The 17761-nt window shown below is 30.9% G+C and overlaps 3 protein-coding genes across 9 annotated transcripts in view; 1 reads left to right on the plus strand and 2 right to left on the minus strand.

Moving 5' to 3' along the window:
- The window catches only part of LOC108756796, a 35636-nt gene extending 26807 nt beyond the window's left edge, over window positions 1–8829 (minus strand). For 3 of the 5 annotated variants that reach the window (XM_018500843.1, XM_018500846.1, XM_018500844.1), the window contains exon 1: window positions 8495–8829. In XM_018500843.1, coding sequence (XP_018356345.1) covers window positions 8495–8822 — 328 coding nt within the window. In that variant the 5' untranslated portion in view covers window positions 8823–8829. The remainder of the gene's footprint in view (window positions 1–8494) is intronic. The other 2 variants (XM_018500845.1, XM_018500842.1) reach the window with 1 other exon arrangement.
- A 793-nt stretch (window positions 8830–9622) lies between these two features.
- Window positions 9623–14703, plus strand: LOC108756798 (kynurenine 3-monooxygenase). The gene is made up of 11 exons (XM_018500848.1): window positions 9623–9696; window positions 9778–9847; window positions 10164–10354; window positions 10450–10498; window positions 11170–11257; window positions 11338–11509; window positions 13040–13291; window positions 13371–13460; window positions 14048–14188; window positions 14277–14438; window positions 14504–14703. Exons 1-11 carry the CDS (start codon window positions 9646–9648, stop codon window positions 14582–14584), a joined length of 1347 nt encoding a protein of 448 aa, XP_018356350.1. The 5' UTR covers window positions 9623–9645; the 3' UTR covers window positions 14585–14703.
- Window positions 14704–15236: 533 nt separating this feature from the next.
- Window positions 15237–17761, minus strand: part of LOC108756799 (2-acylglycerol O-acyltransferase 1-like) — a 5934-nt gene continuing 3409 nt past the window's right edge. For all 3 annotated transcript variants that reach the window (XM_018500850.1, XM_018500851.1, XM_018500852.1), the window contains exons 4-6: window positions 17072–17258; window positions 15615–15814; window positions 15237–15471 (exon numbers count right to left, since the gene is read on the minus strand). In XM_018500850.1, the coding sequence (XP_018356352.1) occupies window positions 15317–15471; window positions 15615–15814; window positions 17072–17258 (542 nt within the window). In that variant the 3' untranslated portion in view covers window positions 15237–15316. The remainder of the gene's footprint in view (window positions 15472–15614; window positions 15815–17071; window positions 17259–17761) is intronic.

Here is a 17761-nt window from a genome sequence, read left to right on the forward strand (position 1 = left end):
ATACCGCCTAATATTATATGTCAGAAATCATGAATATCGGTGTATTGAAACACGTCGAGATTGAGAGTATAATTATGATAAGCTTAGAAATAAGATTCTTATTTTTTTATTTAAAAAACTCGCGAAGAAGTCGAGCGTATAAATATATAAATAAACTGTCCTATATAAGAAGTCTATTTTTATTTTTTATCGTACATTTTTTTATTTTTTTTTCTGAGAAGATTATTGAGAAAAAGGACCAAAATACAATTGACGTCAGGGATCGTTTGCGTATATAGGCATATCTTACGGCGATACTACGATGATCGGAATTCACACGTACTAAAAATACTAAGTTATCCTTCAAAAGAAATGAATATTATATATGGAATTGTTCGAATGTAGCATATAGATGAGAAATTGCTTATGCAGCTTTTTTGCGAAGTAACAAGTAGCACATCTCGCATTTTCTTGTTCATTAAAGGAGACAGATGCGTTTTCAGAACTATTTTATTCATCGTCATATCGTCAGCTGTCACGAAGAGGCGAGAATAGTTGATTAAATTATGTTTGTCTTTAACGAAGAATGCATATTCGATCGGTTGGCATCGTCTTTCGTTTCAATTAACTTTGATCTGTGGGACTCAAAATATATCTATATTTACTTATTAATGTTCAGTTTAATCCGCTGCTTAAATGATTGAAATTTCCATTTCTACATCTTTTTTGATTAGAAGTGATTCAGATGTAATCACTTTTACAATCACTTTTTTCGAATCCGTATTTGTTTCTTCGTTATTGAAGAAAAAATATTGAAATGGAAATTCCGTATATTTAAGTAGCGGATTGAACATTGTAAATATAGATATATTTAGGATTCCTGGCCGATCAACCGAAGCTAATCCGATGCCAACTGACGGACGCAACTCAATTGAATATGCATTCTACGCCAAAGATAAACATAATCAAACGAATAGAATCAGCATCACAAGAGAATCTAGTAGTATATATGATATGCTTGAATACGATTAAAATAATAAAATGACTAATTTTATATTAAAAAGTTACATTGATTATGATAAAAATTATTTTACATCAAATATTTTCACAGAACATGTCGATAGCAATCAATAACTGGAATTGATTTGTGAAGGTTCTGCTTTAATATCTTTTGTATATTTTGAATATCTCTAAAAGGTTTTCCTTTCAGCAGCAATTTCATCTTCTGGCCCGAAAACAAGCAAACGTGTTTGCTCACCCACTGTACTCCCCGAATTTGGCACCCTGCGATTACTTCCTGTTAGTGAAATTAACTGTTCCAATCATTACTTGATTTATTAAAATAATTTTATTCTAAAATTAGAGGATATCAAACAGATGTTTTTATCACTATGAATCATCCAGGTTTTCCAGAGTAATTCTCGTCTATTATGGTATTATCTTAATATTTGCATTTGTAAAATTTTAACAATTATATATTTTTTAAAATAAAATTAGTCTGATTCTTTAATTCGGATTATGTGTGTCGCTACTACATAAGGAAGAGAGAGACAACGAGATCGAAACGACGGCCAGTGCCTAGTTTACGAGCCACTAAAAATACAAGAACGAACGGCCTCGCCCATACTGTCGTCGTCGTCGACATCGTTTTCTCGTCTTCGTCGCCGTTATCCGCGGATATCTTCGCCAAGGGCGTTTGCGATGTTCTCATTTACAATTATGTAAAGTAACGACCAAGATACATGAAATTGAATCGCTCCAGTCGGACTGGTCTTGCTTTAGAATACACATTTGGCTCGAGATCATCGTAATTTTCCGCCGAGCGCGCATAGAGAAAATTTAATTAACGTGAGAAATTCTTTTTGAAAAAGAGTAGCAAAAAACACCCGCCTTAAGTCCAGCAAAACTCTATCGGAATAACGAAGCTTGTCCCGACGTGGACTTCGTAAAGTGGACTAACAATATAAATAAACCGACAGGCGTAAATGTGGAAACAGACTGTCGGTATGAAGCATAAACATAGGAATATATTACACTAATCATTACTACAGAGTTTGGTCTGCACTTTATATGCTTCACCCAATATACAGAATTAGATATACACATACATTTAGGTGTATACATACATTTTAAAAATTGTTTCGAGAAAGTAACGCGACTATCAGCGACAAAATATTAAAAGGTTTATTACTAATTATTTACATCACGTAATTTGCGTAATAATTTCATTTTGTTATTATTATTTAAATAAATTAATAGTAATTATTATCCCCAAAGTTGACAATCCATTCATAAAATATAATCTATTATTATTGAAGTTGTACTTTGATTATAATTTTATCATTTTTTATACGTTCTTCTCAATCAATGTCTACATCCATTACTGAATAAATTTTGCCGATATGACCTTCTCTCAGAAATAGAAGATAAAATGTTTCGGAGCGTACTTCGCAATCGAATAAGACTAATCGTCACACGTACATAGAACGTTTCCGCTCTATTCGTATATCGCTTATTCAAATTCATGCAACAGTCACCTAAGTAGTAAGTAACGTCAAATTGTTGTTGACGTTTACAACACTTTAAATATCACAATTGCGAATGCAATTTTGTAACTTTATTTTAAAAAAAGAACTACGATGTGAATGTTCTATAGAGATTTTACGTTTTTAAGATAATTAAAAAAAATTATTTTATACTACAGACACATATATTGTGATAACGAAAAATTGTATAAGGCTTTCTTGGACACGTCGAAATAGGTTAATGTTTTTGAATGTCTTCATTCATATTTTCCATTCATACAATTTAGTGAATATTATCCCAAGCAGAACAAGTTACGATAACGTCAAAATGACATTAAAATAAATCGGAAATGATTGAAAAATGACTTTTAGTGATCATTTTGGAGTCATTTTGACATCATTTTGATATTATAATGACTTGTTATTCTGCCTGGGGCTAAAACTTTTTTATTAAGTGAATACAATTTTCAGATGCCTCACATTTTTGGCAAACATGAATTTGGCAGTTGCTCGAAGTTTATAGAGATTAGTACATAAATTAAGAAAAGAGACTCTTTAATTACTTTATAAATCTATTTTATCAAATAAACCGTATCATGAAAGTTGCAATTGCAAAGTGCATAATTAATTTACTTTTATTTATAATATGTATAAAGAAAAAATTTGTGTAATTTTTTACTTTGAAATTATAGTCCTTAAAGTAATTACAAAAGAAATTCTAACTTAAATATACTTGCATTTGTAATTTTTAAATCTATTGATCCAACACAGTTCTCGGAAACGAGGCCACGTGTCCATGCGGAATAAGTGTTTCACATCATAGTGACGTAAAGAGACAGTTTCACATCAAATCAGACAGTTGATAAGCAAATTCTTTTTTTAATTTTTTTCAATATTTTGCACCGTGGCATAATATTGAAATATATATTAAACGTAAGATTGAAATGCTAATAATTTATAATTGAGTGATTTATGTAAAAAAAAATTTTTGATTAGTCACATTAAAGCAAAATATTCAATTTGAACATCTTATTTAAAAGTCTATTTAACTGTAAACGTAAATTGTGAACGTAAAGTAGTTATTTAAACGAAGTGGTCATGAAATTCTTTAGCTTGAGTTGTTTAAAATGTTTAAAATGTTTACACCGCTTTGAAGACATTGTGACATTTTGAAATTCGCACAAACTAAGAAATCTGATATCTCGAAGACCATTATTGTTATAATGGTCTTCGGCATTGAAACCTTATATAAATACACATATCTCAATGTTATTATAACTTTACTTAAATACACATATGTCAATGTTATGCATAAGTACAAAAAAAGGAGAACTTGGAGAAAAATATTTGCTTATTTATCGTTCAATTTGAATCGTCCAAAGGCGGAAAAAGCATTCCCCCGCACAGTGGATATGAGTAATTTTAGATTTCTGGCCGAAAGGATGTCTAGGGCTCTCGAGATGCCGATACTGTTTTCGGTGTTATTATTACATGAACGAGGCATCGCGCTGAATTTCACTCTCATCGAATAACATAAAATATATGGAAAAAACTGTTTTGCCAAAATACCTAAAAATTTAGCTGGACACAAATCTGAAAATAATTTCGTTGGATCATAAAAGTAACGTAGAACGTTTAAGCGTTGATGACAATGCTGCAAAAAAATATTGACATTCTAATAATTAATTTGAGCGTCCCATATAATTATTTTGGTGGTCCAAAGAAGATTATTTTCAAATCTGTATTCAAAATATACATACTACAAAACTGTCCATTTAACGTAATAATTTTCATTATGGAAATTATTTTATTTATCCTACGTCTGCTAATTTCATATAGTCAATTATTACTCAATACCGTGAATAATATCAGATTTTTTTAGAACAGATGTACTAGCCTATCTCTTTCGTATTTATTAGAAATATTTCAGGAGTGTGTTAAAGTGATATAATGGCAATACACTATGTGAGGAAGCTCACTCTTTTCGTTACACCTGCTGGTGACAACAAAGAAGTCGTCGATTCGAGATAAAGAGAAGAAGATAGGGATAGAGATACGAATCTCGAAACGGTAACCCAGAAGAAAAGAATTCGACACGAGCGTACAGCGACATGAGTCGCGAGGACGCAGCCGCAGCTGGAAATAGGTTCGACGCGAGAGCTCGTCGTCTGGGTCCTCCGACGCTTCGCCAGTCAATTCTATCGTACATCTCTCTCGATAATCGTTCTTCTTCCTTCCTTCCTTCTCGTTGTACGCCAAAAATTCTCGCATCAAGATTTTACATCTTTTTTTTTATATAAAATCATCGCTTCGCTTATTTCAATTTTTATCATATAAAACTTCTTCTTTTTTCATAGAAAGAAGTAATTCATAGATTAATGTTGGTGAAACGAGTAACTTCGTCTTCAGCTTCTTAGCTTAGGCTGACGTAAACGTGGCTTGATAAACTGGAAAAGAGAAAAGCTTCATTCGCACGAGTATGACAGCGTGAAATAGACAGAGCCGGATATCTGGTATATCTGGAAATAGGTTCAGCGCCCGGGATTCAGTTCATCATCTGGGATCCCACGTGAATCCTCTGGGATCTCCTGGTTAGCTCTGATAGGATTCTATGCATCATTTCGCGAAACTTCAGAGAAATTGAAGTCGACGTGCTGCTGGCACGACAGGTCCTTATTACGCGACGTCGCGAGTTGAAGGCAATCTATCGAATGCGCAGGGTGGTCGTTGTGGCTGGGATTATGTTTTCAGCGGGGACGATAGCCGTGAAGAAGAGAGGGATAAGCGCAAAAATAACTCTAACGTGCGCTAAAAGTGGCGTCCACCGGAGCGCCAGCCTTGCTACAGCGCGTTTAAGAGACGGGCGGATCTTTCGACGATCTTCCTTCGATTCGATCGATCAATCTTAAATTTCAGGACGCGTTTTGCACTTTAATGTCCCTATTAAATCTAGATTAAAAGGAAAATCACGGAGGAAAAAGCATTGAAGAACACCCAAGCGAAACAAGAAGTCAAAGTGAGACTTCTGGACTTTCATTTTGGAGTCATTTTGATGTCTCTACTTGAGTAAGAACTTCCTTTGACTTTACACAACAAATGCCTGTACTATACACCGCGCGCATTAACTTAAAAAGATTAGGTGTAATGCTGTCTTCATCTTGCTTGCGTGCGGCTAAAGTTACAATGAAATAGGATTTCGCGACAATGTATTTTGAGTCGACGCGGTAAAAGTAAACTTCTCATGCTTACCGCACGTTCGTGGCACGATGCGCATGTTGGTGCGTTTGCGACCGAAAATCTGGGGTCGATTATATCACTCGGTATTACGAAAAGATGATTCAAGAGAAAATCACGGTGAGTATGCGAGCTCTCAGGCGACATGCAGTGCAGGCGCGTGAACAGGTTGTCAGAAATTTTATCTCGCTCCGGAAAACCTTACTCTCTGCGAGATGTGCACTTGCAAATTTCCATAATGTCCTTCGTTCCTTCCCAGTTTTTAGTTATCATCTTTTCGAAGTCACGATGGTCGATTTCCTCGAGACGTGTATAAAATTCGAATATAATATACAAATGTAGTGTATTAATCTTCAGCAATCTCGCAAAATTACTATAATTGTCTCGCTCAAAATCATATATTAATGTATCAGATATTTAATTGTACAATGTTTGGCATGTTGAAAAATATTATTATATTACATTTATTTTAATATAAATTATTACATTTATTTAATATAAATTGAATTAATTTAAATTAATATTACACGCGAGTCTTAAGTGAATTCGACAAATCAGATCATGGCTGAATCTCTGTGATCGTCGCTCGTGCGCTTCCGCATCTCGCCATGCGTCACACTAATGAGTCAGTTCTCGCTATATGTGTTTCCTGGATTGCTCTAACAAGCAAAGGCTCGTAATTCTCATCTCCCTCCTATCATGAAATCCGGAGATGTATACAAATCTGAATTAATCTTCTTTTTAAAACATCCTGAAGTTCACCCTGTGAATGTATTTTTAAATACCATAAGGGACATATCGGATGTATTGACACACATCACACGTACATTTACGTATAAGATTTCACAGATGTGTCATTCTATATTTATCTTATAAAAACTAATGCAGGGAGACCGATATTTATCTCGTCTATTGAAAAAAGGAAGGATTGTGTTACATCAATTATCTTTGGGGAGCTATGAAATGCGTACACAAGGATGCATTTTGGCGGGTTGCCACGCGAGATGTGACCTTCGGTATATTCAGCATATAGCGCAATTCAATATCTCAATACATTTAAAAAAGAAACAAAGTTGTTCAATTAATTCAGATATTCTTCTACGGATGATTGGCAAGAAAGGTCGTCTACTGCTTAAATTAAATGAAGCGTTTCACGCGCGGCATTAGGTTGCTAGATTAGCAAACTCGGGGGGGCCACCTCGAGACAGGCTGTCCTACTGAGCGGTCGTAGCACTTGGCAGAAGAAGTAGATTTAGTACCTGTTAATTCTCACGTGAGGGTAATTTGCGGAATTTGTTAGAACTATCGTTCATAAAACGTATATATCGGTTAAAGTATCGTAAACTATAACTTTACAAAAGGCTTAGTCATACAATCATTTTTCTGAAGAGAGAGAGGAAAAAAGTGATAAAATTGAATACGTTAAATTAATACGTAAGCATAAAACTTGATTTTTTGGAAACAATATAAATTCTAATATATGTTTTGAAAACAAAAAATTGTCGCATTTTTTCCCAAAAAATGTAGTGTACGACACTTTTTACCAACATCATCGATATATTTTATGCAATAAATTTTTAATATTTATTTTTAAAGATAAAAACGTATAAATGAAAACGATAACTATTATAAATAAATAATTTCCCGCGATCATAAAAAAGTATTATTTCTTTTGCTGCATATAGAACAGTCTTAATGGCGAACAGTATTCCGTAACTCTAACTGTAGCTCTCATCAACACCCACACTCGCGTTATGTAATAAATACGTTAACAAGAATTCGAATAGTATTTTAATACATTGTTATTATTATGATTAACCAAAATAAATGAGCGTAATATGATAAGAAATGAAAAAAATCATAAAACCATACGAAAATGAAGTAGAGGTGTGGTAAAGTAACGCAGTTTTACAAAGATAGAAATTTAAAATACTACTCTATTTAAAGCCAATAATTCAGTAGCCATACTTTTTTCATTCTTAGAAAACTTTGTAAAGAATTTATATTAATGATTTACATAAATAATTTACGGATATTCCAATATGACGTTCCAAGCTAAGATTTCTTCAACATCTAGCTTTGCTGATGCTTTTCATGTTTATCATAACCCATTTATCACTGCCTGAATTTTACATATATCATTTTATAAATATCATTTTCTGGTATGTACTTGAATGAAGCATTTATATATTATATTTCGCGAAGCATAGCAGCCGTGGCATTTATATTTATTATTCATTCGAAGAAAAATTCTCATTACAATTTTTACGTTATGAAATACATACGATTTTTTCTTATGCAAGTATGTATATAATTGCGTAAATAAAAAATAAGACAATTAAATGTTCACGCTATTTCATGAGTATAATTTTGAGAAAAATGAAGTTTTGAATTAAGTTTCGATTTAAGAATCTCGAAAATCCATTATCGGACATGTGGATATAAAAAAAAATATTTATGTTGTCGAGAGAGATTATCTTAACATTTATTAGTTGAAATGATTGACATATGACAATTTTTTATGTTAGAAACGTAATATTTTTAAAATTTTTGATTAAACAAAAGTTTTTTCGTAGACATTTATATTTGAAATGTTTCATCCGCGTATCATAAATTTAAGAGTTGCGTCGTACCTGTTGTCGCATTCGACCCTGCTCTAGATAGATAGAGGGCTTGTTTATAATTCAAGATCACACTATAATTTGTGATAAGATCAAACGATCGAAGGATCGTTACACGAGTGGTAGAACACTTACACCAATACACGGCAACAAAGTCCTTCTCGTTGAGGAGCCGTTCGAGTTGCTTGGCAGTGACTTCCTCGATCACCGGCTCGGCCTCCTTCTGCCTGCCGGCCGAGCCGCGGGACGAGGCTGACTCCTCGACTTTTGTCCTTGCGGCGGCGTCAACGTGACCAAGGAGGACCGAGATTAACGCCAGTACGCTCAGAAGGATGATTGTCCTCGGGTGGTACATCGTCGTCGGCATCGTAGGGCCGCGGGTCGTAGTACTCCGCCTTCTTCTCCGCCAGCACCACCACCATCGGCCGAACCGTACCGCCGAACCGTCGTTCGCTGTCGACATCGCCGCACTGACTGCCTCACATCGGCTATTTTTGAATTTTCGGACAACGTCGGCCACACAGGGGAACGGTGTTAGGAACGACGAAGCCGAAGACGAAGACGATGGCGACGACGATGGTTAAGGTGACGTCGCCGTGTTGTATTTATTTGTCGTTTCATTGTCTATTCTCTGTTGCGATAATTCATAATGGAGTGAATTTTTTATTTAAAAGAAACAAAGCTCTTTACTATTATATTTCGATTGCAGCATAAAAAGGTAGTAATGGCTTTTATAGCACACTCCAGAGAGATCTTCTTGGGAACGTTTTCAGAGATCTATAGGGAGGGATGCACAATAATATTACAATAGATATTATTAATTTACGAATTAAAAACAGTCAGAATTTCTTGAAACTGTACATATAGAAGACATTGACATGCTTGTTCAATTACAATGAGATTGATCGTTTTAATACTGACAATGAGATATAAGCAATTAAGAACTGCTCTTTTTATACGAAATTCGCAAGAATGTCGCATTTATTTTTGTAAGGTCTAAACTAGATATAAAATAGAATGATATGTTAATAAAATACAAGCAAGTGAATATACAAAACATACACTATTGTACCAATAGTGGACGTTTTATGTGTTTAATTAAATATATTGTGAATCTTAAGCTTTTATATATAATTTCAAAATCTCTGTTAACTTAAAATTACCCTCTTTTACTCTATAAGATATCAGTTCAAACATCGATATGTAGCGTGCGAGAATGTATATATACGGGTACCGGGACAATTTGCTACAGTTGATCAGTAACCTCGGTACACAACAGAACAGCTATGACAGAAGTGGAAGGGAAGTCGTGTATTGCTATTGTTGGAGGTGGTTTGGTGCGTGAAATATTTTTATTTCTCGATTTTGATGTAAAAGAACGGTGAATACAAAAAAAGAAGCTATTGCTCTCATTGCAGGTTGGGGCATTAGCCGCTTGTTTCCTCGCTAAAAGAGGCCATCAAGTAGTCGTTTATGAATATCGATCAGGTAAAAAACATTAAAAAATTATATTTGAGTTTTAGCGCTTTAAATTTACTCGTCTCGTGACTTATTACATCTTACAAGTTTGTACTAATTCTATTCTTTAACATAACACATTAATATATAGATGTATATAAATATTTGCTTAACATTTTTTTATCAGTCAAATAAAAAAAAATAATGTCTCCAAAATTGAGAAATTTTGAGACATTATTTTTTAAATGCTTTAGGAAATAATTATCAATTTATCAACTTTATTCTAAAATCGTACTGATAATAATATTTTAAATAAATAATCGATTTTGAGTCTTTATATGTTTAGATATACGAATGGAAAAGTCGTGTGGTCAAAGTATCAACTTGGCACTGTCATTTCGTGGCAGAGAAGCTTTAAAAGCAATTGGTCTCGAAAATATTTTGGTAAAATGTCATGGTACTTGCATGCGCGGAAGAATGCTCCATGATAAAGACGGCAATTTGAAAGAAGTTCTTTATGACAGCGTTAAAGGAAATGTGTGTCTTTACTATTTCGAATTATCTTCTGTACATATACGTATAATTTTGTTTATCTTTTGAATGTTTACATGAGTTAATTTTTTATTATGCAGTGTATTTACTCCATTAATAGACGATATCTCAACGTGGTTTTATTAGACGGTATGTTCCTTTTTTTATTGTTCGACATAAATCAAAATCATTTATTTTAACTAAATGCTGAACATGTGAGTTTATTATTAGTAATGTTCATTTAAAGTGGAAAGGTTTAAAGGGGTCGATTCTGAATATAGATAAAAAAAGAAATAAAGTAGATATGAGATAAAATATGAATTCCATTTTAAAACAAACTCTATTTGAGAATATGTTTTCTCTACTCTAAACTTATGTGACTTTTAATAATTATATAACCAATGTTGAGATAAATAATTTATGTGACAATATAATTAAAAAAAGATACTCTTTAATTTTTTTAAACTGATTTTTTAAAAAGTTAAGCTCCTCACATATTTGATCAAAACTTGGGCAAAAAATCAATTTGTTGTCATAATTTATTTAAAATAAATATCATATTAATCATATCATAAACACAAGTGAAGGGATACGAGATTGAATGCCGGATGATGTAGTTAAAAAAAGCTTTATTCCTACGTGATATTCGATGACGTTGTCGTGTGCGAAGCCGCAAAAATTCACACGTATTATCTTACTCGCAGTACCCACTTTCTATTAACGTAGATTTAAGTCGCGATATCAGATTACTAATCGAACATAAAATCTAATTTGAAATCTATATAAATCTTGTTTTGTTGTGATTATATTTAATTAATTAGCTGCGGAAAAATATCCGCAAGTACAACTCAATTTCAACAGAAAGCTCGTAGAAGCCGATTTGGAGAAAGGAAAAATAAAGTTCTTAAAGTGAGTGAGTGAATAATATTGTTATCGGAAATTAGTATTATATTTTGTCCTATTATATTTAATTAGTTTCTTATCTTTAGTACTAATACGGGAGCAACGGAAGACGCGGAAGCTGATTTGATAATTGGTGCCGATGGCGCGCATTCGACAGTACGAAAAATTATGGCTAGGAGGCCGCTCTTTAATTGCGCTCAAACATATATCGAACATGGATACGTGGAACTATCTGTGCCGTGTAAAGAACACAATAAAGTGAGTAAAATGAATAGTTCTCGTCCAAAATCGGGATAATTTTAGCCTAAATTTTCATTAGATAGCACGCATGTCCAAAATCAAAACATAAGAAAATCTTAAAAACATCTTTCGTGGTCCAGGTAGAAAAATTCAATATGATAAGCTATATATATGGGGTATTTTATATTCCTTTACTTTATCATAAATATATGAGTTTAATAACGACTGTGTGGCAACATCATAACTCCATTTAATACGAAACGGCAACTTGCACGCAGTATTTTTTAAAAAGTTATAGAAATTTACTTACTAAAATATATTATACTCTATTTAATTTACAGAAAGTCAAAGACGGTTTAAGACTTACATCCTAATGTTGGACATGTGTGTTACTACACATTTTTTTAAATTTAAACCGAAATTATTCCAACTGGGTCAAAATTACTAGAGATTATGATATAAAAGAAGCATCGTCGCATTTTTAATTAATCTTTTACATTGTGTCATATGGATTTAAAAAATATTATTAAAGAAAGAACTTTTAAGTTTTAAACAAATAATATAACAAATGGCGAGGCTAATGAGAATCAGATAACGACGCGTAAGTATACAAATATATGTACATTTAAATTTTAAATTATTATATTAAATATGAGAACGTTTTGGCTCCATCATCGTTAAGATAAAATGATTAAACTTCATTTTTATTTGCACATGTTAACTTTCCGTCACAATCGATTACTAGTGATCTTTCATCTTATATAGCCGTCCTAAAAGTGACTGTACAGATTCAACTTTTATAATTGTGTGAACAAAACTACAATGATTCATCAAATGCAGCTGACAATTGAAATCCAATTACAAATAAGTAGTCGCTAGTAATGTATAATAAAATTCGTAACAACATTCGTAACAAGTAGAGCCAATCATTAATAGTTTGTAATTAAATTATAACATAACAAAAATTGCAACTAAACAGTATTATTAGAGTTAATATCATTTCTATATCTTACATAAAATAACTATGAGATACACAGCGTCTCAAGAACTCTCTTCTCCAAATCACACATCATTTAATCTGCTGTAATAGGTGATAACAATGAGTTCATGTCCTAAAATTATAATTTACACATTGTACTGTTAAAAGAAAAATATGTAGAGTTAAGAATTATTTTTAGTGCTGTAATAGATTCATCTTTCGGGATAATATCTTTTTCTGAAATAAAATTTCATCTTCTTATAACACTATCATCAGCTGAGTCACTGAGAAAGTGAGTGAATAAAAATATTCGTAAAAAGAGAGATAACATCAAGAGAAATAAAAATATAATTGTCATTAATAAAAAAATCTTTAAGTTTGTCAATTAAATGAAAGCTATTGTAAATTGATTGCATTAATTTTATTTTACATACAGATTGATTAGTTCAAATGAATTGTATGTTTGATAACGACTTAAATATATATTTGTATTCATGCATTCTTAACTGCGTCTGATTCTTATTAGCCCTGTCATATGGATTTATTTAAACTTTTCATTATCTTTGAAGTTTGCGATGAGCGGTAACAATCTTCATATTTGGCCGCGTGGTGAATTTATGATGACCAGTCTTCCGAATGAGGATTACACATTTACTGGCAATTTGTTTGCTCCGTTTTGTGTATTTGAAAAACTGAAGACGCGCGAGGCATTGTTGAGCTTTTATATTGAGCATTTTCCGGATCTTCTGCGATTGATTGGTGAGGAGAAACTAGTGGAGCAGTTTTTCGAAAAAGAACCGCAAACTTTAATATCAATTAAGGTTAATTTTAATTTTATTATATTCTACGATCGCTCGATTTGTTAGATTTTAGTATGATTTAACTTCTTGCATCTTACAGTGTAAACCTTATCATGTTGGGAAAACTACTGTTATAGTTGGAGATGCCGCTCACGCCATGGTGCCTTTCTACGCTCAAGGAATGAATACTGTAAGTTACTTTATCGAATTGAAGACTAAATTACTTCGCGACACTTGCAAAGAAAAAAAAATAGAATATATTACTCATCCCAACAAAGTTTATTAAAAGCTACCGCCTTTTTACTTTAAAAGTGATAATATTAATAACTCAAAAACTATTTTTTAAGATAATAGAAAATTATGGATTAATTAAATAAAATCTGCGAATAAAATATATTCTTAACATAAATATTATTTTTATCATTTCTGTTTCACACACACTCTTTAAAAAGATGATTTTTTTTTAGTTTTAACGATTTCTTTAAACCACTTTTTTTTAATCGTAATGATTTTTGAAAATTATTGAGTAATTATGTTTCTACAAAGTTCAGTTAGTTTATTTTTAATGATTAATAGTTGGATAATGTTTATTTAATTAAACATTATTATTCATGGTAATAAATAAAAATTTGCGTTTTTTTTAGTTATATCACTTTCGAAGTAAGGAAGCGATGTGTTACCATCTCCAACAGCACAAAAATTGCAGCAATATTACACATTGCTATTGGAGAAGTAATAAAATTTGCTTTTATGATCATTTCCATTTTATTACATTAGGGTTTCGAAGATATTCTAATGCTCGATGAATTAATGGAACGCTATGACTCAAACTTCGCAAAAATTCTACCAAAATTTTCGGAATTACGATGCGACAATGGACACGCAATATGTGATCTCGCAATGTATAATTATACAGAGGTACACATTAATCAAATTTATCTACTATCATTTTCAGATATTCATGTATTTATCGATGCAAAATTAATTTTTAAATTGTATCTTTCAGATGAGAGATTTAGTGACAAAAAAATCGTTTCTTTTTCGAAAGTTCTTAGACAAAGTTTTATTTACTCTTGTTCCCAATTTCTGGATACCGCTTTATTTCGCCGTGCAGTTTACTCGCATGAGTTTTCGTGAATGCATAGCGCACAAAGAGTGGCAGGATAAGGTATGGGTAAGATATAACAAGCGATAAAATGCATGCAGTTACAAAAATTATCTCTTATATTACAGGTATTGAGAATGGGTCTTTTTTATCTCGCATTTCTGATTTTTGCTGTCTTGGCTATTCCTTTTTTACGAAATGGAATGTGATTTTAATCGTTGCCAAATATTACCAATACATTGTGATTTTATGATACGGATAACGCAATTAATAACTAATTTTTATAAGAAGTATTTCTACGTATTTAATTATCTCATATAAATTTTTATAGTTTTATATACAATAATGGCACTTACTAATGACTAAAATTTATTCAATTTATATATAATTTAAATTCAATTAATACAATTCTAATAATTCAATTAATAGCATGTATATTTTTTATCATCAAATGAAACACAAAAAGATTCTTATTATTATTTATACAATAAACTTATTGCATACTTGAGTAAAAATCATACACAACTTAGTTTTTAAATACACATTACAAAAATTTGACTTAAATTTCATTTAAAAATAACATTAACTTTAATAATAACCTAAAATAAATAATGTTTCTGACGAACATATTTTATGTGTATGTAATATAAAAACCGCAGCAATGACACGTAATTAAATTCTATTCAATATACTTTTCTGCGACTTTATAAGTTCCAACTTTACTTTCAATCTAATTATTAAAAATGTGTTTGTAAGTATAAATTTTACATGAAATTAATAATATAATAGTGAACAATTAAAATCTCGTAATTGTACATAGAATCTTTTCAAATTTTTCCATATCTCTAAATAGTTCTGTCTTTAACAATTTTTATAATTGAAGTTTGAAAACAGCACAAATTTTCATTTTACATTATATCGTATATGCATTCGAATAAGTGTTATAGTTCAAGAGTAACATTCTCTGCATTTTTTATGTAATTATACTTTTGCGTTTCGAAGAGTTCAACTAAACTTTTCATAAATTTTTCATGATATTCATTGATTTGCTCAGTCGTGGGTTCATCTATTTTCGGTAGTTCAATAGGACTGCCAACTATAATAAAGAGAAATATAAAAAAATTATATACATATTTTAATATAAAATTAGTAACATGAGATAATTAGCAATTTAGTGTGCGCATTGATATTTGCTTTGCACCAATGGGTAATACCGAATATACAAAAAGAGAACTGTACCGACTACGGTGACAGGTAATCGCTTCGGAATAAGACCAAATGAATACTGAAAGAATCCTCTGCCCGAAAAAACGACGGGTGCTAGTCCAATAAGATTGCGAATATAGTTCTGTATGCGTCTGAGAGTCGATCCTTCTGGGCTATATATTTGATTGTATAAATCCGTTTCACCAAAAGAGAAGACAGGAACCAACGCCGTACTGAATCAAAGAGTTATATTAGATTCAAATCATGTTGAATATTATTATTATGCATAATTATATAATATTATACTATAGTACTTTATATTTTCCTACATTTTCATCTATGATTTAATTTTATTTAAAGTATATAGATATTATTAGAGAGATATAAAAGATAGTATTTTTTACTTTGGAGAAAAATATTAAGTAAAAAACTATTTTTTTTTTACTTAATATATTTTTCTCCAAAGTAACTGTAAATAATTTTTGCAAATTTGATTAAATTACATAAAATTTATGGAAAAACATATAGTTATTTCAATATAATGATTTAAACGACAGGTATCTGATATTTAAAAATCAAATAAGTGATGTTATTTATACAGATAATACCTTATAAGCATATAGATACTGTTTTATTGCATATTGATTATAATTGTATTCTATATTTTAATTATTTTGAGACAACATCTGAATATAATATTTATTCAAGAGTAATTAAAGATTCGATAAACGTTGTTTTACTAATTTAAATTTAAAATATGTATAATTACAGTGTATGAAAAAAACAGTGTTAATTAATCTAGTAAAGTATTATTTGTACTAATAACAATATAAAATATTTACTTCTAAAATTGAAGTACAGTATGAAATATCATTCAAATAATAGTGAAAGGTAAAGTACATTTATATAGTCCGACATTATACTATATTAATTATTATACTATATATTTTAACTTTTGTAACTATTTCACGGAAATCTTACAGATAAGTGCAAAAACTAAATTCTGGAACAATAATACAGCGTCGAAATTATGAAATGCTAAAAACAAAATATCCGAATAAAAAAACCGAGTTAAAGCCGAAGGAAAAAAACCATTATTTTCCGAATTTTTTATTCTAAAATTCCAGGATTTTTTCGTCGTTTATCTCTCTCTCTCTCTCTCTCTCTCTCTCTCTCTCTCTCTCTTCCTTCTTTAAGATAACAGTTTTTTCTTGAATTAAAATTAAGTCATAGAAAATTACTGACTAATCATTATAATATCGGAAAAAAGTAATACATTTTTTTATTTCATAACTTTTAAAAAACCGTCCTTTTTGAGTTGTGACAATTTTTTATAAAATTAAGTTAGTTCACTTTTAATGATGGATAGAGTATGTTTATTTAACTTATTCATGATATTAACTCTTGAAAATTAATTAAAGTTTTTAAGTCACTTTCAAAGTAAAAAAGCGATAAATTTAATATATTAATATAAAGTATAGATAACTTACCCGTATTTTAGTGCTAGTTTCACAAATCCTTTTCTTCTTTTTATGATGACACGGTAAGTGCCCGGCATTGATTCTAGCGATTCAGAAGCACCACCGACAATAAGAACTGTAGCTCTCCCGGTATATGGATTTTTTGGTGGTGTCGATAATAAGTACTTAATACTTCTCACGCTAGAAGCGCAACAACCTAAAAGTGTTTAATAATTTATCATTATAATCAAATTATATAAAGAATATAACTTTCTAAGTGGTTATCAGTAATTAAAAAAAATATGTGTGTATACATATACATATTCATATATATATACATACATACATACATACGTGCGCGCGCGCGCGCGCGTGTGTGTGTGTGTGTGTGTGTGTAATTTTCATCCATTTTAAAGCAGACATATATGCAAACAATATGATAACAATACATTACATTTTTTATATAAAAAAATTATTTGACGTAATCTTCTCTATAAATAAGAATTAACGAAGTAATGTAATAAGATGTAATGATTCAATGGCTACGTATAGCAAAAAAAGTAACTTTGCTATTTTTATAAAATTTTTTAATATGATTAATATATATATTTACCTAATGAGAGGATTAAAAGCAAAATTAATCATATTAAAGAATTTTACAATTGCATTATGTATTAAATGCAACCAATATATGTATAAATGTATTTATTATATATACAT

This window comes from Trachymyrmex septentrionalis, unplaced genomic scaffold (genome assembly GCF_001594115.1).
Source record: "Trachymyrmex septentrionalis isolate Tsep2-gDNA-1 unplaced genomic scaffold, Tsep1.0 scaffold13, whole genome shotgun sequence".
Classification (NCBI taxonomy): Eukaryota; Metazoa; Arthropoda; class Insecta; order Hymenoptera; family Formicidae; genus Trachymyrmex; species Trachymyrmex septentrionalis.